Raw genomic sequence first — 27094 nt, 5'->3', positions numbered from 1 at the left:
GCCGCTTCCTGCTCCTCGGCACCAGGTAGCTCAGGGCTGCCGGGTGGTGTCGGGGCTGTCGCTGAGCTGAGAGGCGCAGGCGCTCCGGTGTGCTGTCCTCGCCGGTTCTCTCTCCGCCAGCCCAGCTGGGCACGGTGCGTATGGAAGCGCCAAGCCCGCTGGTGGTGGCCCCGCGGTGGGGGGTGCATCGCTGCGTGGGCCGTGGCGGCGCGGGCGCGGCGAGTGAGGGGGCGCGTGTGGCGCAGTCCGGCCGGGGCCGAGTTCTCCCGTCCCCCTCCACCTTCTCGGGGCCCGCGGTCGGGCTGTCACCGCCTCACGCAGCCCGGACCCGGCAGGACGCGGCCGCCGCACGGTAGCAGGGAAACGCGTCCGCGGTGCTCGGGATGGTCTCTGGGGGGGTCTCTGTGTGTGTCGCTGAACGTGGTGGAGCCAGCGTTGTGGTGCCGTCCCGAGGCATTACCTCTCGAAGGGGTTTTGGATCTGGGGAGGTACTACAGCCTGTGACAGTGGCCGATACAGGCAGCGGGACCCAGGCACAGAGGCGTTTTCATCCGATGTGGTGCTTCAGGAGGATGTTGCTTCTCCTAAACGTGCCCAGTTTTTAGCATTTTGGCTTAGCTGACTGAAGTTTGTGTGTGATGAAGATTTTAAGGGTTCAATTAGGCTGTGGAGTGGTGGCTGGAGAATAGAAAGCAACTCTAGTACACCTGCATGTGTTATAGTCCCTATAATGCTTCAGCATAGCTTGCTGGTTGACTTTTCCTGTGGGAGATCCTGTGGGAGGTAACAATGTATTTATTACTTGTAGCATGCACAGCAAGGCCCAGCCCTCACCAGAATCAGTCGAACGTGGTGGGCATTTTTGGCTGAGTTTTGGAGCAAATCTTTGGCTAGTGTAGGTGGACTTTGGATTGCTGACCAACAACAGCTGTATATCAGGCTCTGAGTCTTCAGTTAGCTCAGTACGTGTGTATGTATTCAATCCTAGAATGGTTTGCATTTGAAAGTGACCTTAAATATCATCCAGCTACAATCTCCTGCCGCAGGCAGGAACACGTTCCACTAGACCAGGTTGCTCCAAGCCCCATCCAAGCTGACCTTGAACACTGCCAGGGATGGGGCAGCCACAGCTCCTCTGGGCAACTTGTGCCTCAGCATTCTCACAGTGAAGAATTTCTTCCCTTATGTTTACCTTAGATCTCCCTCTTTTATGTTGAAGCTGTTCTGCCTTGCCCTGTTACTGCCTGCTCTTGTAAAAAGTCTCCAGATTTCTTGTAGCTTCCCTTGAGGCAGTAGGAGCTGCTCTGAGGCCTCCGTACAGCTTTCTCTTCTCCAGGCTGTCTTCATAGGAGAGGTGCTCCAGTCCTCTGGGCATCTTCATGGCCTCTTCTGGACTTGCTTGAGCATCCCCACATCCCTCTGTACTGGGGTCCCAAGAGCTGAATGCAGTACTGCAGGTGGGGTCTCACCATAACAGAGTAGAAGCGGGTTCTTGTGTTCAATCCCTTGTGCTTCAGTGGCACGGCTGAATGTATGTGCGAATTTGTTTGTTGTTTGTATGTGCATTGTTGATGGGCAACGCCTCCTCAGTTCTTCATAACTTTGGAGGTGCTGGGGAGGGCTATATGTAGTTTCTATGTGGCTCTTCCGCCTTTCCTTCTCTGTTGCTGCAAATGTATGCAGTAAAAATACTATAATGCAAATATAGTATAATGCAAAGTACCAAAGAGCAGAGGCTTAGTATTGCAGCCACTGGGCTGCTTTAGTTTCATCAGCACCAAATCATTAGGTGAATTTAGAAGTGTAATGCAGTTGTAATATTAATATGTTGCCCTTTACTACTGTCTGATGTGGGGATTGTTTTAAAAAAAATATTTAATTTTAAATCACTTTGTTTGACTTTAAGAATTTGTTGGGTTTGATCACTGAATGAGGAAGCAGCTGTGAGCACTTGAGAGCACAAGTGGAATGTCGCAGCTGTTGAAAGACATGCCTTACATAATACTCCTTAGTTGCTATGTTGGTTTTGATTTGCCAGAGACACTAGTTTCAGGAATACTAATTGCAGGTTTTGGGGTTGGGTGAGGTTTTTTGCTTTTTGGGTTTCTTTTTGCTGAAGAAGGTTGATTGAATTTTGTGGTTTTTTTTATATATAAGTTTTCTGTTGCACTCTGTTCAGCCTTAAACAGCTACAGTTTGTTGAAATGTGGTTTGCTATGGTTAAGTTGTCTGCAGAGTGTTTGCTTGCACTGATAGTGTGTTTCAGGTAGTGCTTTGTTGCTGACCTCCCTCCATTCACTGTTTGAGGAGGATTTCTGGTGTTAGTAATTTGCCTGTTGGGGAGACTTGCAGTCATTTGGCTGTTGCTTGTAATTCCTTCTGGGTTTCAGAGGGCTTATTTGTCCAGTGCTTAAAGCAAGGCTAGTGGGATCTGGGAAGCCTTGGGTCAGTTCTTGTCTCATTTAGGGCACTGTTCATGCCTCTCTCAAATTTGTGGTGGGTTCATCACCTTCTCACTTTGCTCATTGAAGGTGTTGAGAAGGTGTCCAGGTTCATGTGCAGGCTTTGGGAGTGCAGTCAAGGGTCTTGATTAGGGACAATCCCTATTCTGTTTTATGTAAGAGGAGACAGAGAGATGACTCCTTTACCTCTTTTGTGTGTGCATTTGTTTGGCTTTTTTTTTTTCTTCCTCCTTCTTTAAACAGGGACTTCAGTATATTTTTTTTTCTTGGGTAAGAGTTAGCACCCTGAAGATGCCTGTAAGTGCTCTTTATACAATTAATAACTCTGCTTCCTGAAATACTAACGGATATACTCAGTTGTAAATATGTGAGTAATATTTCAGTGGGACTGCTTAGCTAAGACAAGTCTAAATAGGGTGAACTGTGATAGTGTAATCTGGATTTCATAATTGTATTTTTTTTTTTCATTTTCAAAGCTTTGTACTGTTATAGTTTAAGCTAATATTGACATTTTTTTATTTTAGAATTTCTACACAAGTTTACAATAAAATTGGAATTTAACCAGTTATGGAGCTGGCTCACAGTTTGTTGCTGAATGAGGAAGCATTAGCTCAAATCACAGAAGCAAAGAGACCTGTCTTTATCTTTGAATGGTTAAGATTTTTGGATAAAGTGCTGGTAGCTGCTAACAAGGTAATTTTGCGGTGTCCCCCCTCTCCTTCTTTCTAAAACATTTGTGTTAATTTCATGCTAGAGAAAGTTGGCAGGTAATGGCCAGATTTCAGATTTAGCCTGAAGAGCCTCTGTACTAGTTTGTAGCTGCAGGCAGTCAGTCTGACTCTTATATAATACATAGCTTGATTTGAGTTCTTAATTGTCATAAGTATTTGGAAGGCAAAACATTCCCTTCCAGAGTAGGGATTCTTGATGGTAAACATGATTGAAAGATGTTCTAGGCAGGCATTGCTGTATTTTTATTAAGTATTTTAAAAAAGCAAAAACCAAATGGAGTAACAGTGCTAATTCTGAACAATTAGCATCTGTCTTTGCTATTATTGAATGTACCTTAAATCTCTGTGACACAAGCAGTTTGCTGACCTACATACAAGGCAGAGTGATACAAGGTTTACTTTAGTCTCTTGTAGGTTTTGCTGGGTGTTGGAGGCAAGATAAAGGATTAAATTACTTTTCTTACTTATTTTTGGTCCATTAACAGACGGATGTCAAGGAAAAACAGAAGAAACTTGTAGAACAACTAACAGGACTCATCAGCAGTTCCCCTGGGCCACCTACACGAAAACTACTAGCAAAAAATCTTGCTGCTCTTTACAGCATTGGAGACACATTTACTGTTTTTCAGACACTTGACAAGTGTAATGACATCATCAAGAGCAAAGATGATACTGCAGCCTATCTGCCCACAAAACTGTACGTTTAATGTAACTGGGGAAAAGTGAATTTTTTTTAAGTGGTCCTGGGTATTAAAGAACAGTATGATTGTATATGTGCATGTTACATTTACCTTTTGCATGCTGATTTGTATCTAACATGTGCTTGGTATAGCAGAGGAAAAGAGCAGGATTTGGATTGTGGAGGGCAGGACTCAGAGGTGACACATACATGGCTAGGTGAAAGTGAGATGTTTTCCTTTAGGCAAGGGACTGTCTTATGTCCCTTCATATGCTTAAGTCATGGAGAGGATAATGGTTGATGAAGCGATGCAATGAAGAGATCCTGATAGTGGAATTATTGCTGATTGCACGCAGGTACCCTATTTAAGATGAAACCTGCAGATTGTCAAACAAGAATGTTATATATGCCCAGAGAATTGTAAGCAATTGTTCAATGCTTTTTTTCTTTTTTCCCCAATCAAACCTTGCCCCTACCATGATATATACTGCATATGTCTCTCAGAGTCTGTATACCTGGATGTGTGTGTGTATGTATGTGTGATCCAGTTCCTCTTTACTCAGAGGAGCTGTCTCACTGATAGGGGTGGGCTATAATAAGTCGGTAATAAATAGCTTTGCTAAAGGGTAATCTACCCAAGAATTTCAGGTTTAAAAACAGGGCTTGTTCCTTCATGATGAAAAGGTGCATGTTTTCAGGAGCTGCTTCTTGACTGGCCTGAAGTAATTTGTTATGTAACCACGGTACAGTGTTACTTAAAAAAATCCTAATCTCAAATGGCAAGGCAAGAAAAATGTGTATAAAGCTCTTTTTGTGGATCCAGTGATTTTTACAGTGCCTATAAATGTTCTTGTGTTGTGCAGTAATTTATATATTTTAAGTTTAGGCTTGGAAAAAAAACATCATTCAGTATCTACAGAAATGTGAGTTTAAATTAAAGGGTAGGTCTTATATTGCAGGTGCTTGGAAAAGAGACCATTTATTGAAACACAAAACCCTACTCTTGCTGACATTTCAGCATATACTTGTCTTCTCCAGAATCTATGTATAGATTCTCTAGTAATAGCCATTCAAATACATTTATGTTCTTAGAAGCTAATTAAATTTTGCATTACAGTATAAGTATTGGGGATAATAATTAGTTTTTTATTCATCAATGATGATTAAAACATACATTTTTGAGCATTTTATCTTCACTTATATGATATAGAAAAAGAGTACACCAATTCATGTCCTTTTTCATAGGGCTGCTGTGGCATGCATTGGAGCATTCTATGAAAAAATGGGCAGAATGCTGGGTAGTTCTTTCCCAGAAACAGTGAATAATCTTTTAAAGTCTTTGAAAAGTGCAGAGGTAAGTTGTACATTATTTATATATGTGGTCTTGATTCCATTTAGACTGAAACTTGCTTCCCCCAGAAGAGTTTGCCAGAACGCCTGATGGTTTATCTACCTAGAAAAATGCAAATCACTTAAATGGCTAGTATCAAGTGAAACACAGGCATGTATTTTTACTGTGGAAGAGTTTTTAGAGTTTTGTCATATGATTATAGTAGTTGCTTCATAGTGACATCATTAATTAAAATTGTAAAATGGTTATATGTACCATTACTAATTACTGCATTAGGATTTCTGCTCATGTACCCTGAGTAAACCTTCAGTTGTCTAAAAATTAATAATAAATACTTGAGTCTTGCACCAAGATGTTGCTCTGCATGTGAGCAGGATACATTGCCTCCAAAAGAGAGAGCGTGTCATGATACTGAGGATGTGTCCTGTGCTGTTGGGTGTGCTTTTGGTTAGTGTTTTGGTTGGTGTGTTTTGGGTTTGTTTTTTTTTTACCCTTCAACTGTAATTCCTTGCCTGTGTGCAGGTATAGTAGGAAGCTGTTGAGTACTTGGAATTCCTGTTCTCCCAGCTGTTTTTGCCTTCTTTTCCCAAGGCTGCAGCTGGGGACTGGGGAGGGGGTGAGGGGGAGGTGGTAGGACAGAAGTATCTTGTCTAGGGTAATATGTTGGATCATCTTAATCTATGTGACAACTGAGGCAGTTTGAGTAAAGCTGTGTATAGTGCTTACTGCTGTCTAAAACCAGCGAGGTGTCAGTTGTATATGGCTGCAGTGAAATGTATTATAAATGTTTCAAAAAATATTCCTGCCTGAAAGCAGGAAAATGCAGAATTATGTACCTGGTTCAATATGAATACTGTGTCCATGTTTTTGCATAAATGTTTTTGTGTGTACCTGCAGTCTCAGGGCCGCAGTGAAATTCTGATGAGTTTACAGAAAGTCCTGAATGGACTTGGAGGAGCAGCAGCTTCTTGTCACCGTGATATATATAAGAATGCCAGATCTCTGTTGACGGATAGATCTATGGCTGTACGATGTGCAGTGGCTAAGGTGGGTTTGTTTATCATCAGTCCTATATATTCTTGTTCTGTAATAGCAACTGTTGTTTGTGATAGGAAATTTGATAATTACTTGGGCAAGGTAAGTTTTGTAAGTAAGTAAGTAAGGTAAGTTTTGTAAGTAAGTAAGAATTTGAATTACTTCATGCAAACAGAGGTACTGTAATACTGTTTTCCCTGCTTTTTAAACAAACATGAGGTAAAATATCTTGGCTGTGAGCCTCAATGTGAGAAGTTTTTGGCAACAGTTCTTTTGTTGTGCTTTCCTCTTTTAATTTTTATTGAAGTATTTACCTATTCCGTGAGGCGTCTGATTGTTTACTCAACAAAGTTATTTGGTGAGCGGGAGAGTGTGCATGTGGAAATTAACTTTTAAAATATTCATATGAAAATATTTGTTGAATAAACCTGATACTTACACTGACACTTAGATAAAAGATAAGAATAGTCTCCACTGGTGCCCAGCAAGTCTTTTTTTTCCTGCAGTGTCTGCTCGAATTACAGAATGAAGCAGTGTTTATGTGGACAGCTGAGTTAGAGAATGTTGCAACGCTGTGCTTCAAAGCTCTGGAAAACTCAAACTATGGTGTGCGAGTTGCAGTGTCAAAGCTTTTGGGGACGGTCATGGCTACAGCACTGATACCAAAACAAGCGACAGGTAGAAATCCTTCTGGATTTCATTTCCAAGTGTACAAAATGCACCTTCATTACCATGTTGCATGACAGTGTTGTATCATACATTGTTGTTCCAGAAGATGAAAGCTTGTAGGTGGATTGTTTGGTTTTATAAACTGTAAGTTAAAAAGAGAAAAGAGTGCAGAATCCTTGTTGTCATAGAAGGAAAGAATAAACTAACAAAAATCACCTGGGAAAATGAGCTTATTTCTTAAACATGAAAACAAGCTGTTATCTGAAATATTGGCTGGATTTATGTTTGCAAGACAGTTTTGAATTGATAAGTCTGTTTTCAAGATCATTGCTTGTAATGTTTGGAACTTTGGGATTAAATGATAACTTTTTTTTTTGCAAAAGTGATGCGGCAGAATGTGAAGAGAGCCACTCTGGAGGAGGTTTTGGAGCTTATGGCCACAGGATTTCTGCGGGGAGGATCTGGTTTCCTAAAGAGTGGTGGAGAGATGTTAAAAGTAGGAGGATCAGTCAATAGGGAAGTGCGAGTTGGTGTTACCCAGGTTTGTCTTGAGCTGTAATATTTTTAACTTTTTTTTTTTTTAAGTAACATTTATACATAACTGTCACCCTTTTAGTAGGGAAAATGCACACTTTTGTTCCTTATTTGTTTATAAGTTTACTTACAAGTCTGTTGTGACTCACCTGTTTTGTTAGATGTACATGTAGGGTCATTCATCTAACCTACTTTCTTTTATTATTGGTGTGCATTAACAATAGCTTGAAATATGTGCCAAGGAAAGCTTATTTGATCAGTGTATATGAGGTGGGATTAACTCACAAAAATATTGGCAACCTTAGTATGTTGAAGACTTTAGTTCCACTTTTCAGTTTTATTTCTCTTTAGGGATGACACACTGTTGTCCTTTTGTGTGTGCCCTTTTCAGCTGCTCGGTAGTTTACAGCCCTAATTTGTTAAACTACATTTCTTCACTCCATATGTTTGTCTTGAGTAGCTGAAATCTCCTGAATGTGGAAGCTCCACTTGTCTGATAGAGAAAGGTGGGAGCAGCATCTCTTCAAGTTCAGGCATTCTCACTCTGACATACGTTTCAATATGCTGCAGTAACTTGCCACAATCCAGATTTTTTTATTGTGGGTATTTTGTAAAACCCTTGTTATTTTTCTAAGCCCTTTTCAAGTGAACGTGGTGGAAATGCTTTGTCTTCATTGTCAATTAGAACACATTAGTATTGCTGCTGTTATTAACATATGTTCTTAAAAATTTTAAAGAGGCACATATTTAGAGCAATGGACTGGGTTTTTTTGCTGTCATCCAAAGTGTATTTAGCGCTTCACAGAATGTATAGCGGTATAGGGGCTACTCTTGGCACTGGAAAACAGTTTAGTTTCTACAACAAAGACCTGGCTAATAGATTGATTCATCCTGTTTAGCCTCATTAGGGTTGCTTATTACTAACTGGTATCGCTACTGTACTGCATTATGAATGAGTATAACTGTCGTGTTTAGTCTTTGGTGACTGAATATAGTCTTTCATTTCTGTTTTAATTGGCTCTGTAATTTCTGAATTTGCAGGCCTATGTTGTCTTTGTCACAACACTGGGAGGTCAGTGGTTGGAGCGCAACTTTGCTACATTTTTGTCCCATGTACTTGATCTGGTCTCCCATCCTCGTGCAACTCAGACCCATGTGGAGGCAGTTTACTCTAGAAGATGCGTGTCCTTTATCCTGAGAGCAACTGTGGGCAGCTTACTTGGGGAGAAAGCACAGATTGCAGCTGCAAAAGATATATGTCAAGCCATTGGTAAACAAATGAAGGCAGTGGGTAAGAACCATTTTTCTTTCTTTGAGACCAGTTAAAAGTTACTGTTGTTATAGTGGCTCAGCCATTTTTCAGCTTTCTTATACTTTGAGGAGTAATTTTGTTCTTCTGAGATGAAACAGTTGCAGAAATTCTCGCTCCTGCTACCTTGTTAAAGTTGCAGGCAACTGCCTTATGTATTTGGTGATCCGAAGAGCTCTTTTTTTTTTTTTTTTTTTTTTCCGTTTAGTTCCCTTCATATAAGGGGGATGATTTTCTAAATTTGTACTGTAGTAGACATGTAAACATGAAGTTGATATTGAAATCACTTTTCTTTGAAGTCACAGTTGCTGCTTCTGGGATATTTTGTAGGAGAAAGAACCTGTAGTGAGATCTAGGAACTTGATTGGGTAATTTTAAGAGGGATTAGTGGTTGTGATTAATAATTTACAAGTTTTGGGGTTTGGGTTTTTTTTTGTTTAGTGGTGTGGTGTTTTTTTTTCTTTTTTAGTATTATTCCATACACATATGCATGAAATTTTGTATGCAGAACCTAGGTATGTCAAGATTATAATTTTGATTACTCTCTATAGATACAATATACATGCTGCATATGTGTATACTTGCTTTTGGCATGTTATACTATTAATCCTGCCTCTTAGTGCATTGCATTCCATAATAAATGATGGGCATAAGTTTTTCATGGCCTTCTGATGATTGTGTTTGGCTCATAGCTGTAAAACTATTTCTCTTCGGAACACAGTTACTTTGCAAGTTCATGCTGTGATCAAGCTTGTGGCTTTGTTTTAATATAAGGTTGTCAAAACTGACTATCCCTATTTATCCTGTGTATAGTGAGGTGTGATTCAAGAGGAAGTTAAGCAAAATATTTTTGCTTTCTTTTTTGCAGAAGCAGTAGTGAATGACGCTAACAGTGAAAATAAATCGGGAGCAGCTGATGTAGCTGCAAGCCAGCATGTAATGGTGTGTGCCCTCCAGGAACTGGGTAGTCTGGTTCAGAGTCTGAATGCCACTGCATCTCCTCTTATTCAAGAACCCTCTATTGGTATGCAAATAAATTTAAATAGATGAAAGGAAACATTTGAGCAATGAATACGAAATATCATTCAATCTAGTTAAACTGGCATTCCTTGTAGTATTCCAGGTGGCTGCATTTGTCCAGCTCATTTCTAGTGTTTAGTACTCTAACTTTAGGTGAAGTTTGATTAAAGTATTAAGGAACTGTTTTGATCGAAGTTTGCTTGCAGCTCCTTTTTTAGGGTGATTAAAGTTGATTTTTATCATTGATTTGTTTCTGATAATAGTTTTATAGGAAATAAAAGGTTTTGCTGTAGAAGGTCTGAAATATTTGCTCCTGGAAAGCTGTATTGCCCTCAGATATCAAATTTCTGTGGGGACGTTAAGAGTATTTTGTTGGGATGAAGCTGTGGATAGTCTCATTTTAAGTTGATAAGGGTTTGTATGGTATTTTCTTCTTGTTTATTTTAACATCCGAATTCACCTTTACCCTATAGTGTTGCAGGTTTTTTCAGTTTGCAGATGTTGAGGGTTTTTCAAATTGAAGTGCAAGCTCCTTTAGATATTTCATTATACAGATTGTTGTCTTGAGGCATATGACATCTCGTACTGATTTTGCTCCAGCTGTGGTGTGGGGAAGACTGTGCTCCTATTAATTCCTTCTGCCTGCTGTACACTGTAAGAACAGAGGGGACTATCTCAGAGTTATTTCTACCTGCTTACTTCATAGCATCTAGCAGAAGTTATGCACTAGCTACAGAAAAATCAAAACATAAGGTGTCAGTGGGGGCTTTGAAGTAGGAGTTTGCAAAGTTAGAGGTCTGGGCTAAGGAAGGTGTTGGTGTGGAGATGGACTGGACTGAAGAGCTGACGGTTAGAAGGCAGGATTAAGTAGGCATAGAGGTTAGGAATATGTAGAAGAACGCAGGGTGACAGTGGTAGACAGCACTATGTCAAAACTAGAGTACAGCAGTCAGTGACTTCTGTAGCATGTGCTTTTCTACGATATGAAGCAAAACCAAAGATCAGTCTTAATGTTGTTCTGTTACTGGCAATTTGTGTAAAAGGAGTCAAAAGTGTAGCAATCATCCAGTGCCTGTTCCCTTATGTAGGATTACTGCCTCTCTTTCAATTGTTCAAGTAGTAGAAGTCAGTGCTGTGGCTCTGGCAGCTCCAGCCTTGCTGGTAAAAGCCTGGTTTGGAGCAGCATAATGCTAATAATGTTTCCCTCTTGAAGAAGAAAGTGAAGTTGTAAAATTCAAGTACTTTAATTCTGATTTTCTTAACTTTCATGTTTCCCATCTAGTATTTATTTAGTTGTCTGTATATTAAAAAGCTCATCATACCTCTAAAACTGTAAACTCTCTTTCTGTAGGTCTGTTGGAGACAGTAACTTCAGTTCTTCTTCATCCCAGCATGGCTGCTCGGCTTGCTGCCGCATGGTGTTTGCGGTGTGTAGCTGTGGCATTACCTTTTCAGTTGACTCCATTTTTAGATAGATGTGCAGAAAGGCTCAACAATCTGAAGACCTCCCCTGAAGCTGTTAGTGGCTACAGTTTTGCAATGGCTGCTTTGTTAGGTGGTGTGCATCAGTGTCCCTTAGGTATTCCTCATGCCAAAGGAAAGGTGAGATGAGTGTTTCATCTGTGAGTGTACTAAACAATACCTTTTTGTCTAGAAATAGTAGCTTTGCAAAATGTGCGACATGGTAACAACATAAAGCATTATCAGATCTGAGCTTGTGCCTAGAAAGAGCAATGGCCAGAGCATGTATCTGTAGTATTTCAGTTGTAATATTTACCAGCTGTCTCTCCCCACCCCTTTCAAATTTACTTTCTTGTTTAGCATATTAATGAATAATTGCTGAAGAGAATATTCCTCTCTGCATTGTCATATGCAAAACACTAATCATCTGCATGAAATGTAATCTTCATTCATTCTTTATGGAAGGTCAATTTAAATGATTTGAGAACATATATAGTCTGTGAGGGTGGATGTGTTTTAGTAGCTCTCAGTGGCTTAATTTATGTATTTAAAATACATCGGTTTTCATCATTGCTGCAGATGGTGGTCAGTATTGCTGAGGATCTGTTACGAACTGCTGCACAAAACAGCAGGCTGTCTTTGCAGCGGACTCAAGCTGGATGGCTTTTACTTGGAGCACTTATGACTTTAGGTTTGTAAAAATGGTTGTTTTTTGTTTTGTTTTAACGCTTTTCCAACGTTTCTTATATCGATTGTGGCAAATGGTCTCTACCTGTAATCAGTCCAGTATCTAGCACATACTAAGGGAAACAGAGTGTTAGTGATTTATTTTAACCTTGTTCATGCTGGGGAAAAAGTGAAATATCAGTGTTTATGTAAGCTGAAGGATAGTAGAAGGTGTGGTACTTAAAAAAAGAGTTCTGTTTTTAGAAACCCAGTCTTTAGTCATTCTATGTAAAGGGCAACCCCTCATCTTCCTTCCTTAATCAGTGCAGAAGAAGTGGAATGTATATGAAACACAATGAACATTTCAACAAGTTGCATGTGTGTGTCTGGAGAGGCAACAGTAGTAATTGTAAGTGCTATCAGTTTAAAAGCAGTTCAGCTGTTTTTTAAAAAAGCCAATCTTATGTTCATATCTGCCATCACAGAAATATCAGAAGATGTATTTTGGAGGTTCTAAGTATACACTTGGATTTTGCAGCAATAGTAGTTTGTTTTATTTTGGTTTTTGTTTTGTTTAGTTTTTTTAATAGTGGAAAATATAATAAAGTTCTGATGCATTCTGCAGTATTTTGATCTCTCAGCAAATACCATTTCTTTCATTTCGTTTGTCTAAATTGCCTCTTTTATTACTTTTTTTTTCTTCCCAGCTTACTGTCATGTTTTTCTAATAGTGTATCCCTGTTTTAGTTGTCCTTCTGCAATATATTTTTAATGCACTTGCACTGAATCTTCTAGAGCATTTTCAGAAGTTTTCTTTAAACTTGGTTGTTAAACTAGTTACATAAGTAGTAGCTGTCAGGTTTTTTCTATTAATTTTATGAACAAGCTTGGACAGGCTACAGAGTTTGCCTTCAAACTAGTAATAAATAACCACAGAAGTCAGAATGAAAAGATTGTAAAAAGACAGTTGGCAGTGGTTACGTATTACATGACCCCAGGAATGGAATTGCCTATTTCCTATTTTCAGTACTGATACCAACAAACAGGCTTACCTGTAGTATTTATTTGCCACATTTTCAACCTAGAAATGAGAAAGAATTTTTGGGGTTTTTCGTTGTTCAAGCAGGAGAAAACGAAGAAAAGTGAAACAAGAGGAAAAATAAAGAGCAAAAGCCTTCATGACAGATTTTTCACTTGGTTAAACACAGTTTTTTGTTATACTGTTACTTCATTTTTTTTTGTGCAGGTCCTTCTGTTGTTCGGTATCATCTGCCTAAGATGTTGCTGCTATGGCGAAATGTATTTCCACGTTCTCTCAAGGAGTTGGAGGCAGAGAAGGCAAGAGGAGATTCTTTTACCTGGCAGGTAACCCTGGAAGGCCGAGCTGGAGCTCTCTGCGGTAAGGATTTCAAACTGCAAGATCACAAGTGTGCAGTAGACGAAAACACTACATTAAGTATTACAGAGAAAACTCTTGTAACTTGACTCATTTTCAAAGAAAGCAGGAAGACGTGTCAGATTCTCATCAGTGTGACCTGGTTTTGGCACATATTTTTATGAACATGTTGCATAGTCTTTTGAATAACCGTATTTAGTTGCTGGTTTTTGGATATTCTCTTATGATCTGTTATCTTGCTTATGCTTTGTATTTGTTTCAGTAAAATTTTAATTATTTTTTTTTTAGCTATGAGAAGTTTTGTTGCTCACTGTCCTGAGCTCCTTACTGAGGATGTGATCAGGAAATTGATGACGCCCATAGAATGTGCCATGACAATGATGTCGCAGTAAGTAGCAATTTTTGTTCTCTTTTCACTTTTGTCTTTTCCTGGATCTGAAGTACTGGAACTAATTTATTTTAACTCGTATTCTGACCTAGTGCTAGGAGCTTCTTCTGAGGAGGTACATGTGTCTGATACACAGCAACATGCATTTTATATTAGAAAAATTTGCTCCATATGATTATCTCTGGAAATATAATTGAGTAGTGTTACTCAGAGTAGTTTTCTGAACAGTCTTTTCTTGTCTTTGCTGGAGATCTATCTTGTGAAAAGCTGAAAATACTCTCTTCAGTAACTGCGATATTTCTTTTTGTCTCTTTTCCTGTTTTGATTCTATAGTATTCCATCAGTAATTAAAGCCCATGGAGCTCATCTCAAAGCTAGTGCAGCTATGGTCCGTTTAAGACTTTATGATATATTGGCTTTATTACCTCCAAAGACATATGAAGGTATGTAAATTTTTAGCAATTTTTATTAAAGTAAAAATTCTATTACTCTTTTTGATGTATTTTTGGTGCTTGCTTTTGAAGCAGAAATGATTCAAAATAGATATTAGGAGTCACCATGGTTCTTGTACTATATTCTTCATCTTCTGTATGATGCCTTGACAGTATAAATGCAGAATATGAATATTGCAAAATATTGAAGTAACGCTTAGAGTATAAAATTACAGTCCCGCTTTTAGGGTTGAAATGTACAGCGGTCATGTTCTTAACTCCAATTCAGCTGTTTATATTGTTGTTACTTAAAAGCTAGAGAACCCTATATATTAGTATACTTCAAGGACTGATGTGAGAATGAAGATTCAATTTTATTTTCTGGTAATTTTTTTTTTTTAAATTTTTAACCTGATCTGCTCTGTTAGCCAGATTTATGCTATTATTGGTAAATTGCCATGCATGATTTGCCACATGATCTGACAGATTAGCTTTTTGGTTTGTTTTTAATTCATTAAATTTACATCATCATGTTGATAAGCAAATCCCCACAAAAATCTGGATTGTCATCCTGGAGGGAATGGCCTCATCTGTTATTTAGAACATCGAATTTGGAATTGGGAGTCCAGGGTTCCGTTTGAAGCCTTTTCTCTCAACTATGGTCGTGTCATGTTTACTTCTCTACTTGCTACTTGTAAAATCAAAGTAATGGTACATGCTTTGATTTGGAACTTCTAATCAATAGCTGAAATGTTTTGGATAAGAAGCAGCACCAATTCTTTTTAATGTCGATTTGTTTAGGATCATTTAATGCGCTTCTTCGAGAGTTGGTAGCAGAATTTACTTTGACCGACAACTCTGCTAATACAACCACATCACTCCTAAGGTCTCTTTGTCATTATGATGATAGCGTTCTTCTTGGTTCTTGGCTGCAGGAAACGGATCATAAGTCAATTGAAGATCAGGTAATAAAAACCCTGTAATAATAGAGTTATCTACAGTATTTGTCTGTATGATGTGTATGTGAGGGAAGCCTTCTACAACTGAAACTTCATGCCTTATTTTTAGTCTTTTTTCAGAGGTTTGCTAGATGCAAGTCCTTCCGTCTATAGTGAACTGTTTTGATTAAAAGCTGCCTACAGCTGAGATATAAATTGCACAATGCTACTTATATGGTTGTGGTTAGCGAGCTAACCTAACTTCTTTAAAACAAAGCAGCACTCCCCACCCATATCTTCCCAGTCTGGCAGTTCCGTTATTTTATTCTGGGTTAAAAAAAAAAGTTCCACTTAACAAATTTTATAATGAAACTGCTGTCAAAATATTAGTATTCCAAATGGTGTTACAGCAAAACAGGATTTAACTGCTTTTAGAGGTGTAGTAGGAAATCTTACATTTAGTTTGGGAGCACTGGCACAACATTGTTAGCATCATAAGAAATTTGCTGCACTTAAAAAAGAAAAGTCTTTAAAACACAAGAATTGTTTTGGTGGGATTTTTTTGTGGGTTTGTTTTTGTTTTTTTAAAGGAAATAGGTATTGGGGGTCTTAATAATTTTTGGATCTGTTGGTAATGTTGATGCAGTTACCATTTTTTGTATGGCTCTTGGAAACAGAATGCAACATAGGGAACAATTTGTTAATGTTAAGTATTTTCTGAAAGTACCTGATAATATCCTTCTCATTGCTTTCCTAGTTTGTGATGACTAGGGAGGGGCTGGCTGCCTCTTTTCAAGCCTTTTACCCGCATAAACACGTAAGGATTTAATGACGGAATGAAGATGTTTGTCTATCTGGATATACCCACTATATTTCTGTCTTCACAGTTCTGCTGTGATTTTTAATTTCTCTGTGAACTGTATTCCTTAGACAGCTCACTGTTCTCAGCATTTGCTGAACTGTGCCATCAGAAACTTTGCAACTTCGCTTCTCAGAAATTTCTTGGCACAGGAAGAAGGGGGAGCTGAAAGCGCCTCTTCTGCCACAGACTATCTAGTAATGGCAAAGTTTCTGAGAAGGCAGCTGTCTGGATTGAACAGATCCAAAAGCTGAGACTGATACCGAGTATGAGAAACCAAGGGGAAACTTTCTGAGAAAAGTTCAGCTGAAATTTGTCAAAGAAAAAAAGAAAACTTTTATAGAATTCCCTCATTTGTCACAGTGGACATAGTAGACTTCCAGTCTACCAGTGCAGTCCTCAATCCACAGAGCTTTCTAGGGCATTCCTACTCCTCTCTTCCCTTTCCCCCCCTTCTATTTTACCTCTGACCTGTAAGACAGTCACTGTTGGTAACTGAAGCCTTGTACTGCATCACAGATTCTCTTGTTTTATTTTTTAGCCATATGAAAGTCTCTATAAATGTTCGCTTTGTTTTCTGACCTTTGAGAAGAATGCAGAGCTACTAGATTCCAATTTTGTTTCAGGATTAAATATTTAACAAATCATGAAGATAAGTTTTTTTTCTGTAGTGTTTCCTGAAAGAATGATGGTTAAGAAGTATTTACATGATAGGTATGCTAGTCATTTTAATTCTGTTTCTAAATCTTTCTGTACAGGGAATTGCTACAAGCAAAACTGATAATTTAATATACTGTATTGTAACTCAATGCTCAAACAGAGTGAATGAATAGCCTTGTAATGAAATGTCACATTGTAGTTGCCGAATTGGAAGCTACTGTTAGTACCAAGACTGATCTGCTTTTGTCTGATTTCCATCTCTGACTACCAGGAGTAGTAGTCTGCATTTATCCAGCTGCTAATTGCTTTGTCCCTCTGGGATTTAGCTGACCCTGTAAATGCTAGCGTTCATATGCATGGGGATACTGCAGTTGCATTCAGGTGTCTGTAAGCCATTTTGGTTTTGCAAGCTACTGCATGTGTGTTTTTCTTATCTCTAGCATCTCACAAATTTTATGTGCAAAGGTCTATTCTGAGGTATTCATGTGGCGTTTTGCAGCTTCAGCCAAATAGTGCATCTGGAAGTGGTGCTTTGGAACATGATCCATCTTCTATTTATTTGCGCATCCCTGCTGGTGAAGCTGTACCTGGTCCCCTTCCGTTAGGAGTATCTGTCATCGATGCATCTGTGGCTCTCTTTGGTGTGGTTTTTCCTCATGTCTCTTACAAACATAGGTCAGTTTACATCAGTGTTCAATTTCAGAATCTAACGCGTTGTTCTCTGAATAATATTATATCTTTTTCTTTCTTAAAATAAGAATCTGCTTTAATATCAACTGCCTTTAAATAAATTCAGGGTTTGGTATTTGGTATTCATCATGTCTTAGGATTCCAGAGTATGTCTACCCAGTTTAGAAATAAGGCAATTTCCTTAGTTTTATTAGTTCTGAAGATTAGAGTTCAGAGATGGAGACCAGATTCTTCTCTCCTCCATGTAACAGTAGTAATATTTCTGCAACCAGAATTTTCTGAAAAAATGCCCACTGTAATTAACTTCAGATCAGCCCTGAGAACATAGCAGCACTATCCATTGAATTTAATTTGGCTTCCATGAGTAAGGCCATTTGATTTCTATGTGGCAAACTATTTTATGCATGATGAAAAAGAGCGAATGGAATTCAGCTTATTTTCCTTTGTGTTTTGCATTACCTTTGCAGAGTTATGAGTTGTCAGGACTACTTTAGTCATCCTATTTAGTTAATTTGTCACTGAGCATGGAGTGAAAGCAGCTCTAAGATGCATTTCAAAGTAAAATTATCCTTCAGTGCAATCCTGATGGGAACAATTATTTTCCTAGCAGTCAGTCTCATTTTGCAGTAAGCTTGAGGACAGCTTGCAGTATTTTAACTTTATCTATATCAGTTCTTAGCTTTGGAAAGATTTGGCTGGGAAGCTGTGGAGTAGCTAAAAATGCAGATTATTCATTATACCTCTGTTCTTTGTATCCTCTAGGGCGTACTCCTCCTCCCAGTAACACTTTCTGGCATGGTTAAATGGGGAAGAATTCAGGTTAAACAGGGAAACTGATAGGAACAATAACAAGAATGCAGAGGGCAACACTGTTTTGCATGGCAGTGGAAAGGCAACATTTTTCCACTCTTGTCCTCAAAGCTTTCTAGTTATACAGCCAAACGTATCTGAAGACTCCCTTCCTCTTGGTGGTGTTTTCTTCAATAGAAATAGTAAACATCTGTGGATGAGCTAAAAGACCCAGCAAAGGGACTGTTCAGAATAACAGCACCCTTTTTACCTGAAGTGTACCTTTCTATCTTCTGCAGTTCCTGAAGTGTAGCTTCTGTGACTGAACTTAAAAGGCCTTTTTATGTGTGGGGTTTTTTTACCAGCTGTGTTTTAGTTTGTATTTTGAAAGAACATCACCTAAAATTATGTTCTTTCCTTTGTTTTAGATTACAGATGTTGGATCACTTTGCTGAATGTGTCAAGCAGGCTAAAGGTGTTCGCCAGCAAGCTGTGCAGCTTAATATCTTTACTGCTGTTCTTAGTGCCTTGAAGGTAAAACTTGTGAATTTGTAATGGATGCCAAAGCTTAGCAGTTTGATTCATTGATTTGTAGTCCATACAGAAGGTTGTTAGAAGAACATTACTAATGTTACCACTTAAACAGTCAGGCTTCAAAATGCCGAAACTGAAATTTTTTCAGATATTGACATAAGCTCTGCATTTATCAGTACAGAGCAAAGATGTAGTCAGCATTCTATAGTATTTAAACTTGCTTAATTTTTCAGTCCTGTAGTTTTATTTGCACTGTACTGGTGGATTTAAAAACATTGTCATATGTACTCAAAACCACCCTCGTGTCAAAGAGTATTGTGCAGATGTGGCTCGTAGAAACAAAAACAAAAAGGGATTTGGGTTTCCATTTTGGATGTCTTAATTTTTTCTTAAGACTCCCTAATATTACATGGCATTGTAGATGCTTATGCCTAGTCCCACTGACTTCAGTCACAGGTCTGTGTTCTCTGTCTATACTTGGAAATCCAGCCTCGTGCCATCACGTTAGGAAGCTAGATGACAGCAAGTCACAAATAATATCCCTCAGAAATACTTGCTTTCAGTGAGTTGCATTGCCTCAAGGCTTTGTGGAACACTGTCTTAGAGTGTAAGACTTTCTTTCTACTGGGCAATTTTTTTAGAGTTTCCTTTTTTTCCTGATGCTGTTTTATATAGTTTCCAATTCATGAGTCAACATCTGTCAATGAGACAACATCTGTCATTGCCATACTTGTTCATCTTCAGAGCAACTAAGTCCTGTGCACTGAGAAAGCTACCCTTGTAGAAGTGCCAGCCTGTAGCTGAAGACTGGATGAGTTTCTTCTAGTCTCACTTTTGTGATACAAAATTGGCTGCCTAGTTTAAGCTGATTGTTACTGTGACTGCACATCTTTGGTTGATGGCAAAATACATTGGCAGAACAGCATCTCTGTTGCTTTGTTCTTAAAAACATGTGAATACAAGTTGAAAAGCAGATTCTGAGACAGATACCTGGAATTTCCAATGCCATGCTAAATGGCCAAAGAATTGTCAAAATTTGGCTGAAATGAGTATTTCAGAAGAGAAAATGAGAATCAGTTTCTTCCTCTGTAATGCATACAGTGTTTGTACTTTACATGTGTTTAATTATTTTTCCCGAAGTAAAAGACTTAGTGAAAGTTGTAGGGAGAGGTGATGTACTATTAATGAAATATAGGAACTGAAGAAGCTGCAGAAGCAGTGGTTAATTTTACTGTTCTGTAAAATGTTCATATAAAACATTTAAGCTGTATAAAAGTTTGCAAAGATGTGATCATTAAGCAAAAAATATCTTAATGTATGTAAAGTGTCCTTGATTTAAATGATTATTGCAGAAACATAACTGAGCTGTGGTTTCCTTGTCTCACAGAGAGAGATGTTGCAGTTAGATTTTACAGCTTCTCTTTTTCTGCTGTATCCTTTATAAAGCTAGCTCAGATTCAGTACCGGTAGAGTGCACATAGCGCTGTAATGCATTTGGTAAAAAAATCTGGTGCAGTAGGTCTTCTGGTACGTGAAATAGGCAGAGTGTTGGTAAATGTAAGACTGTGCTGTTGATCCTGAGTTTTAAAATTTTTCAACAAGTGTATTTTAGGATAAATGACCACAAATCTAAACAGAAAGTGAAAGTGCATAATTTTTAAATGGAAGATCTCAAATACAGTAAACTTGTTTGTACATTTCCTCTTTCTCCCCTGCTTTTGAATGTTTTTTTAATTATTTTTCTTTTCATTCAGGGTTTAGCTGAGAATAAAAGCACGTTAGGACCAGAAGAAGTCCGCAAATCTGCTCTGACGCTGGTAATGGGTGCACTTGATAATCCTAACCCTATTTTGAGATGTGCAGCAGGTGAAGCTCTTGGCAGAATGGCTCAAGTGGTTGGAGAAGCATCATTCATTGCTCGAATGGCTCAGTACAGTTTTGATAAGTAAGTTGGTTTTGATTCAGAAAAGGAAATAAAAATATCCTTTAATGTAGTTTGGAAGATTCCTCTACTGAATACGGTATTGATTATTCTCCTTTTTCATGCTTGATTGCTAAGATTATGTAGGGTCATATTTTGATTTATTTAGTGTGATTCTTCCAGGAATAAAAGCTGAGTTGTTAAACTAGTTGGAATGTGAAATTCTACCAATGAATAGTTTTTGATGAGTTACTTGAGAGTGACTAAACTGCTTCAGATAGATAAAGGCAGCTTAGGCTGAGTACATCTGTAACACGAATTGTGCGATAGTGGATCTGTTTAATCAAAACATCTTTACATATTGATATAATTTATCTACTGGCTAATGGCTAGAGAGATATAATCCATCTTCCCCCCTGCCTGCCCCCACCATTTCTGTTGTTTATCCAGGTCTCTAGAAAGATGCGTGGTAGATATAACAAGACCATGTTTCCCAGTTTTTGGCTTAAATTTAAGACATCAGCCTATCTGTGAATCAGAATGCACCTGCTTCAAGGCTGAAGCCCGTGTTTTTAGCTGGCCAGACTGTATGCACAGAGCCTCAGCCCAGCTCTTCTACCATCATTTTATCTTGTAATAAAGTACATCACCTTTACCATCTTTCCTTGAATTTCTATTACTAGGACTATTTCCTTGGTTTCTTATCTAGGATTCAGGTTGCTAATGGTTGCCAGTCTGTTGACACTGTCAAATAATTTTTTTTATATTTGAGATTTGCATTTAGCTTGTTGTTCACTGACAGTTAAGAGCACGCTTGCCTCTCATATACAGACAATCAGGAAAAAAACCTCAAACCTTTCTTTGTTCTAATTGGGGTAGCTGCCTTTTGTTTCTCTTCCATAACCCTTGAAAAGGTTTTAGTTATTTATGTGATATGATTCCAGAAGCAGAAGTATTATGGAAAAGACTCAACAAGTCACTACTTCATACAACTAGATCATTCAGAATGCTCTTCATTCTGGTTTAGTTTCATTAATACAACATTACTAAAAAAATAAAGAGAAAAAAAGCTTTGTTGGGAAAGTCACAAAACTCAGCTGTAGAAGAAAACACCTGTATTTGAAGTTACTCAGTTGACTTTTCAGTGGAAGTTGTAGCTGTGGATTTCTTTGTCATTTCCCAATATGTGGTGGGTTTCAGTTCTTGATTCCTCTTCACTGCAGTGGTCTAGCAATAACTTTTCTGATTATTAAATTAGTCTTCTATGAAACACTGCTAAGCACTAGATGCTTTTTGTATAGTCTTTCACTTCCAAAACTCTTCTTCATCTGAAATCACTACTGCTTATTTTATATGTCATCCAGTTTAATATGGATTAAGTACATTGGTTTTGCTTTTGTTGTAAAGGCTTTTCAAGATCTTGCAAGGTGGCCTGCAGAACTGTTAGTCATTTGCAGTGTTAAGGTACTTGAAAGTTTCTTTGTAACAAACTGAGTGAATTACATGACTTCCTTTTATTTAATCATTGGTAGGTTAAAATCTGCTCGAGACGTTGTATCAAGAACAGGCCATTCTTTGGCTCTGGGCTGTCTCCATCGGTATGTTGGCGGAATAGGTTCTGGACAGCATTTGAAAACTAGTGTTAGTATTCTTTTGGCTTTGGCACAAGATGGAACCTCTCCTGAAGTCCAGGTAAAAACTGCAATCACTGCAAAACTGTAAAATGTTCGAGATTAAAAAAAAAATAAAAAAATTACATGTTCAGGTGCTCTTTAATAGAGTGTCACATGTAAGCCAACTCATACGGATGAAGCGTGTGCCAGGGAACATGAGGAAAGTGGAACTTATAAACTCCTACTGTACAGAATCCCAAATATGTACTGCAGTTAAAACATAACCTCTCTGTTCATTAGGGAAGCAGTTGCAAGAGGTCATGTTAATTTAGACTCACAAGTGTCTGTCAGTGGCACCAGACTGATTCACTGTGGGTATATTTCTAGCTTTACTGTAATTGTAAAGCAAAATGTGTTAGTTTTACCTTAACTGTAAACTAAAATTTTAATGACTGGTTAATGGTTAACATGAGTTACTTGGGTCTGGGGTCATGAGCAGTAGTTTTCTTTGCCAAGCAATTTCTGTATATGTGACACCGTGAATAGAGTATGGCAGTACATCATCTTTGGGGGGTTATATTATGATAACAAAATCTGTTGCGAGCCTACTGCATTTAGGGGACAGAAAGGGGACTAGTAAGAGCCAAGTCCAAGGTAAGGCAAAAGTGGGGAGGAGTTTCTATCCACGATGGACTGTAGACATGTGAAGTCTCATAGGAGGACAGATTGACTGCTAAAGGTTGCTGGTAGAGTACAAAGGGGACTAAATATAATGTTGAAAAAACAATGCCTTTGGAGCTGTAAATTAACTATAAACACTCTGCAGTTCATGAAGTTTCCAAAGTTGAAAATACTTGGAAATTGGGAGAATGCATTGTCTTTACTCTCCCAGGAGAAATTTGAGGTGTCAGTCTTGGTCTATCTTTACTCCCTCTTAAGTATCTGTTTGTAGCTGCTGCTGTAAGAGGAAGAGAGGGCTAGATGGACCAGTACATTTGTCTTTAAAGAAGTTGAATATTCGAGGGAAAAGCACTGACTTATTTTTTTTTTATTTCCCCCCCCACCCTAGTAATGAAATCTATCACAGCACTAGAATAAAAAAATTAATTCAGAAGGAGAAAAACAAAACCCAAAACCCAACCATCTTTGGTTTTGTGGGTTTTTTTTTGTTTGTTTTTTTTGTTTTGAGTAAGAACATGTGTCTTGTCTGTAATTATTGTTCTTCAAAGATCGTGTTGTAATTGCCTGATATAACAGGTAATTTCACAAGTTTCTGCAAGGAAACGATTATCTGAAATTGTGACTGACTGTTATGCTTTAGCAGTAGGAAGTTGTGTGCCACCTTTGAGTAGGGGCACTTTATACCCACAGATGGAGAAGCTGGAGCCACCAGTACCTGAACAGAATCATATTTCCACCTTGGTTTAAATTGTTTACTTGATGGAACGTGTACTAGAGTAGCTTCTTTTTCTTTTCCTCAGTTATTTAAACTCCCAGGTGATTGCTCGAGATTGAGATCTCTGAAGCACATCTGGAGTCAGAGTAGCTAACTAGAGATGTTTGAGCAAGGATATAACAGTGTGCATATAAAGTGATTTAAGTTTCCTAAATGTATTACTGAAAAATATTCCTTTGGTTTTTTTTTTTTTGTTTGTTTATTAGACCTGGTCTCTCCATTCACTTGCTTTGATAGTAGATTCTAGTGGACCAATGTACCGTGGGTATGTGGAGCCAACTCTGTCCCTAGTTCTTACTCTGCTCTTAACTGTTCCACCATCACATACGGAAGTGCATCAATGCCTAGGCCGATGTCTTGGAGCTATAATAACTACTGTTGGGCCTGAGCTGCAAGGTTAGTTGGAGTTTGAAGTGAAAACTAAAAATCTAACTTGTATAAAGATAATATATTGCAGTCTTAAAGAAAATAAATAAAGTTTTGTTTGTTGCAGTTGCAGGTGGGGAGGGGGTGGTGTTGACAACGTCTGTTACAGTTGTGTAAGCAACCTCACTTCTGATCATACTTAAGACTACTTGGGGTTTTTTTAACTGCAGTTTGAAGTTTGTGTAAAGAAGTTGCAGTGGTGTATGGTGTTCTGGCTAATAGCAAATCTGCATGGTAGGTAAAAGGTGAAGAACACTCTTGGTGCATATTTTGCTGTTGATATTTTTGTGTATAGGTAGGGCAAGAAGCAAGATGTTTTCCTCCTTTTTTTTAACACAAGCAAGAGTTTAAGTTTGACATAATTGATAATGTTTGATCTATAACACATTTCAATTAATTCTTGATATTCTTAGGTTGCTGTACCTTTCTCCAACTTATTTTTTTAGAATATTTTTAGGGTGGTCTTTGATGCAGTGTCAGAGAGCCAGCGCCTAGGAAACTCTAAATAATTGGATTTAAATTTGTAGCTATGAAGAGTTGGTCTAAATGAACTTGTGTATCTGTTTTCTGTGTGTTAACCTTTTGATCTGGAGCATCATTCACTTTTTAACTAAACAGCAGCTTATGTAGAATGTCTGCTGCAGATTACATTTTTCTGTAATTCAAGATTTTTTATGAACCTGATGCAGATTAGTTCTCAAAATACAGAATGGGATTACTTTTCAAATTAAGTACTGACTTTTAGAGTTCGTGTCCTGTTATAGCAGTGCAACTCATCTATTGGAGCTAATTAAAATTATGTGCATATAGGTATGTTACCTTCAAAGTTATCCAATATTGTAGGAAATAGGTTAGTGCACGAAATGTTGTCCACATGTATAGAGTGAAAGAGACTTTCAGAATTCAAATTCAGGTTTCATGTCCTGGGAAGATATTCTCAAAATATTTCTGACTGAAGATAATTGATCCAAGGTTTCATTTGACAGGATAAAAAAGATACTGAACTACTCCATAGTATTTGTTTGAAGTTGTGAAGATACTAGTTTTCAGTAGGAATCCAGAAAAGTTGCATGTTAGTCTATGAACTTTGAAGCATTAACAATTCTTGTTTCTCAGAGGTTTAAAGCATACAATTTCCATACAACAATTAGGCTGTGTTAAGGATATTCTATTACATCATTAGGTAATGGAGCCACAATTTCAACAATCCGTTCTTCCTGTTTGGTGGGATGTGCAATCACACAAGACCATTCAGACTCGCTTGTTCAGGCAGCTGCCATATCCTGCCTTCAGCAGCTTCATATGTTTGCACCACGGCATGTCAACCTGTCCAGTCTGGTTCCCAGCCTTTGTGTGAGTACAAAATGCATCCTTTTTGTTTGTCTGTTTTATGTACATGCTTAGCAGAGGACTGAAGTACTTAACAAGATGTCAGATATGCCTATATATTATAAGCAAGTCATATTTGCAAAACCAGAGTGCAATAAAGGATGCCTGTCCACAGTCCATTTTAGATTTTTTTTAGAATGCTGCCGAAATTTAAATCATAGGGTCTGATTCTCTTTCACCTTCAATAGCACAAGGTAGCAAGCATTTATATGACTTAGCGAGAAGATGCCGAAACGCTGTTTCCTCTAACTCATTGCACTCCACAAAGGGAAGTGGGTGAGCTGGAGAAGAGCAGGTGATTTTGGAGTTATTTTACCACTCACTATAGTAGATGCTGAAATTCAAATTCCTGTGCTGCTGCTGTTAGTGTTGCTTTCTCCTTCCATTAATATTCTGTCAGCAAGTCTTGGCTTGAGGCTGGAACCCAAACCACCCAGTATGACTGTAAGAGGAAAGGTGCTGTGTGTGGGTGTGCATTTTGGTATGATTTTTTTGTTGTTACTACTATTAAAAATTCTTTTCAGAGGGTTCAGCAGTGCAGTGTCTGTTGCCCATTTTGTGACTTTTTTTGACAGTTTTTCATGTCATTCTTTGTGGAACTGGTGGGTTTGTGTTACCTGAAGGAGTGTCATCATACTTAGGTCAACATTGGACATTTTTCTTAGTCTGACATCCTCTCAGTGTACATGTTTGTCAGCAAGCACTGACCCTTGCTCCCTGCACCCCCCTACTCTGGAGCACTCCTGGGAGTGAAGTGTGTTCCTAGAATGTGTCACTTGTCCTTTCACAGAATTTTGCATGGAGTGCAGTGTCCTTAAAAGTAGTATGCCCTTTTGTACAAACAATATGTACAACATGACAAGCGATCCCTATAACCGTTTACTCTGTAAGTACCTGTGGGTAATATTACAGTGATGTTCATACAGGAATGACTAGTGGTGTCTTGAAAAATTTTCCAGGGGCTTTCTGATGTCTCTTTCCTGTTCCTTTATGGTCCTCTGCTAAACAAAAGCTATTATTCTTCTCTTTTCTCATATTCCTTACTTCCAGGTAATACTTAGTGTGGTAGGTTTTCCTCTGAATTGTCTTTCACATTTATTTATACTGCAGATACATATCTATGTAGGCAAGGTTTGACTTACTGGCCCCATTAGGAAACTGTTCATTGTTTTCTAACTCATTTTTAAATTGAGTTAATGCCAGATATCAAAATTAAACCACACAGTTCCACAATCTAGTTTCATTTCTTCTTCGTGCATTGGCTATATAGCCACCAGTTGTTTGTTTTGTAACTTAAAATGGGGAATACTCTTTCCATTAATTAAATCCCCCAAATGTTCTCTGGTTTAGCTCCATTAAAACAAACTCAGTGTGATATTTAGAGGTTCTTTAAAGTCTGCTTGTTTTTTCAGGACTAAAATCTTGTATATTCACATGTGGAATAAAGTTCTGCTGTTAAATTTTTTTATAAACTGTACAACCGTTTCATTTAGGAAAGCAATTTCCATCTGCATAATAACCTAATACTGAGAAAGCAAATGTGTATTTGGTTTATTAAAAACAAATTCCCTGGGGTAAATAAAGAATCGGAGTTTCTTAAAGTGCATTCTCTTTCACTGTGGAAAAACATAGAGTTCTCTGTGCAGCTACTTCCTCTTGGGAAAATAGAGACCATGCATGATTCTTC

General features: G+C 38.2%; 1 protein-coding gene across 1 annotated transcript in view; it reads left to right on the top strand.

The window, feature by feature from the left end:
* The first annotated feature begins 100 nt into the window (after positions 1-100).
* The window catches only part of HEATR5B (HEAT repeat containing 5B), a 55849-nt gene continuing 28855 nt past the window's right edge, over positions 101-27094 (top strand). Inside the window, exons 1-21 of the mRNA XM_034060602.1 lie at positions 101-134; positions 2987-3155; positions 3679-3890; positions 5118-5226; positions 6121-6270; positions 6765-6936; positions 7311-7468; positions 8503-8752; positions 9639-9794; positions 11142-11392; positions 11831-11942; positions 13164-13316; positions 13602-13701; positions 14035-14144; positions 14934-15097; positions 17089-17264; positions 18497-18602; positions 20357-20547; positions 22056-22215; positions 23799-23988; positions 25202-25371. Coding sequence (XP_033916493.1) covers positions 3030-3155; positions 3679-3890; positions 5118-5226; positions 6121-6270; positions 6765-6936; positions 7311-7468; positions 8503-8752; positions 9639-9794; positions 11142-11392; positions 11831-11942; positions 13164-13316; positions 13602-13701; positions 14035-14144; positions 14934-15097; positions 17089-17264; positions 18497-18602; positions 20357-20547; positions 22056-22215; positions 23799-23988; positions 25202-25371 — 3216 coding nt within the window. The 5' untranslated portion in view covers positions 101-134; positions 2987-3029. The remainder of the gene's footprint in view (positions 135-2986; positions 3156-3678; positions 3891-5117; positions 5227-6120; positions 6271-6764; positions 6937-7310; positions 7469-8502; positions 8753-9638; positions 9795-11141; positions 11393-11830; positions 11943-13163; positions 13317-13601; positions 13702-14034; positions 14145-14933; positions 15098-17088; positions 17265-18496; positions 18603-20356; positions 20548-22055; positions 22216-23798; positions 23989-25201; positions 25372-27094) is intronic.

Source organism: Melopsittacus undulatus, chromosome 3 (genome assembly GCF_012275295.1).
Source record: "Melopsittacus undulatus isolate bMelUnd1 chromosome 3, bMelUnd1.mat.Z, whole genome shotgun sequence".
Lineage (NCBI taxonomy): Eukaryota > Metazoa > Chordata > Aves > Psittaciformes > Psittaculidae > Melopsittacus > Melopsittacus undulatus.
Note: the sequence above shows the minus strand (reverse complement) of the source record. Positions and strands in the feature narration are given on the sequence as shown.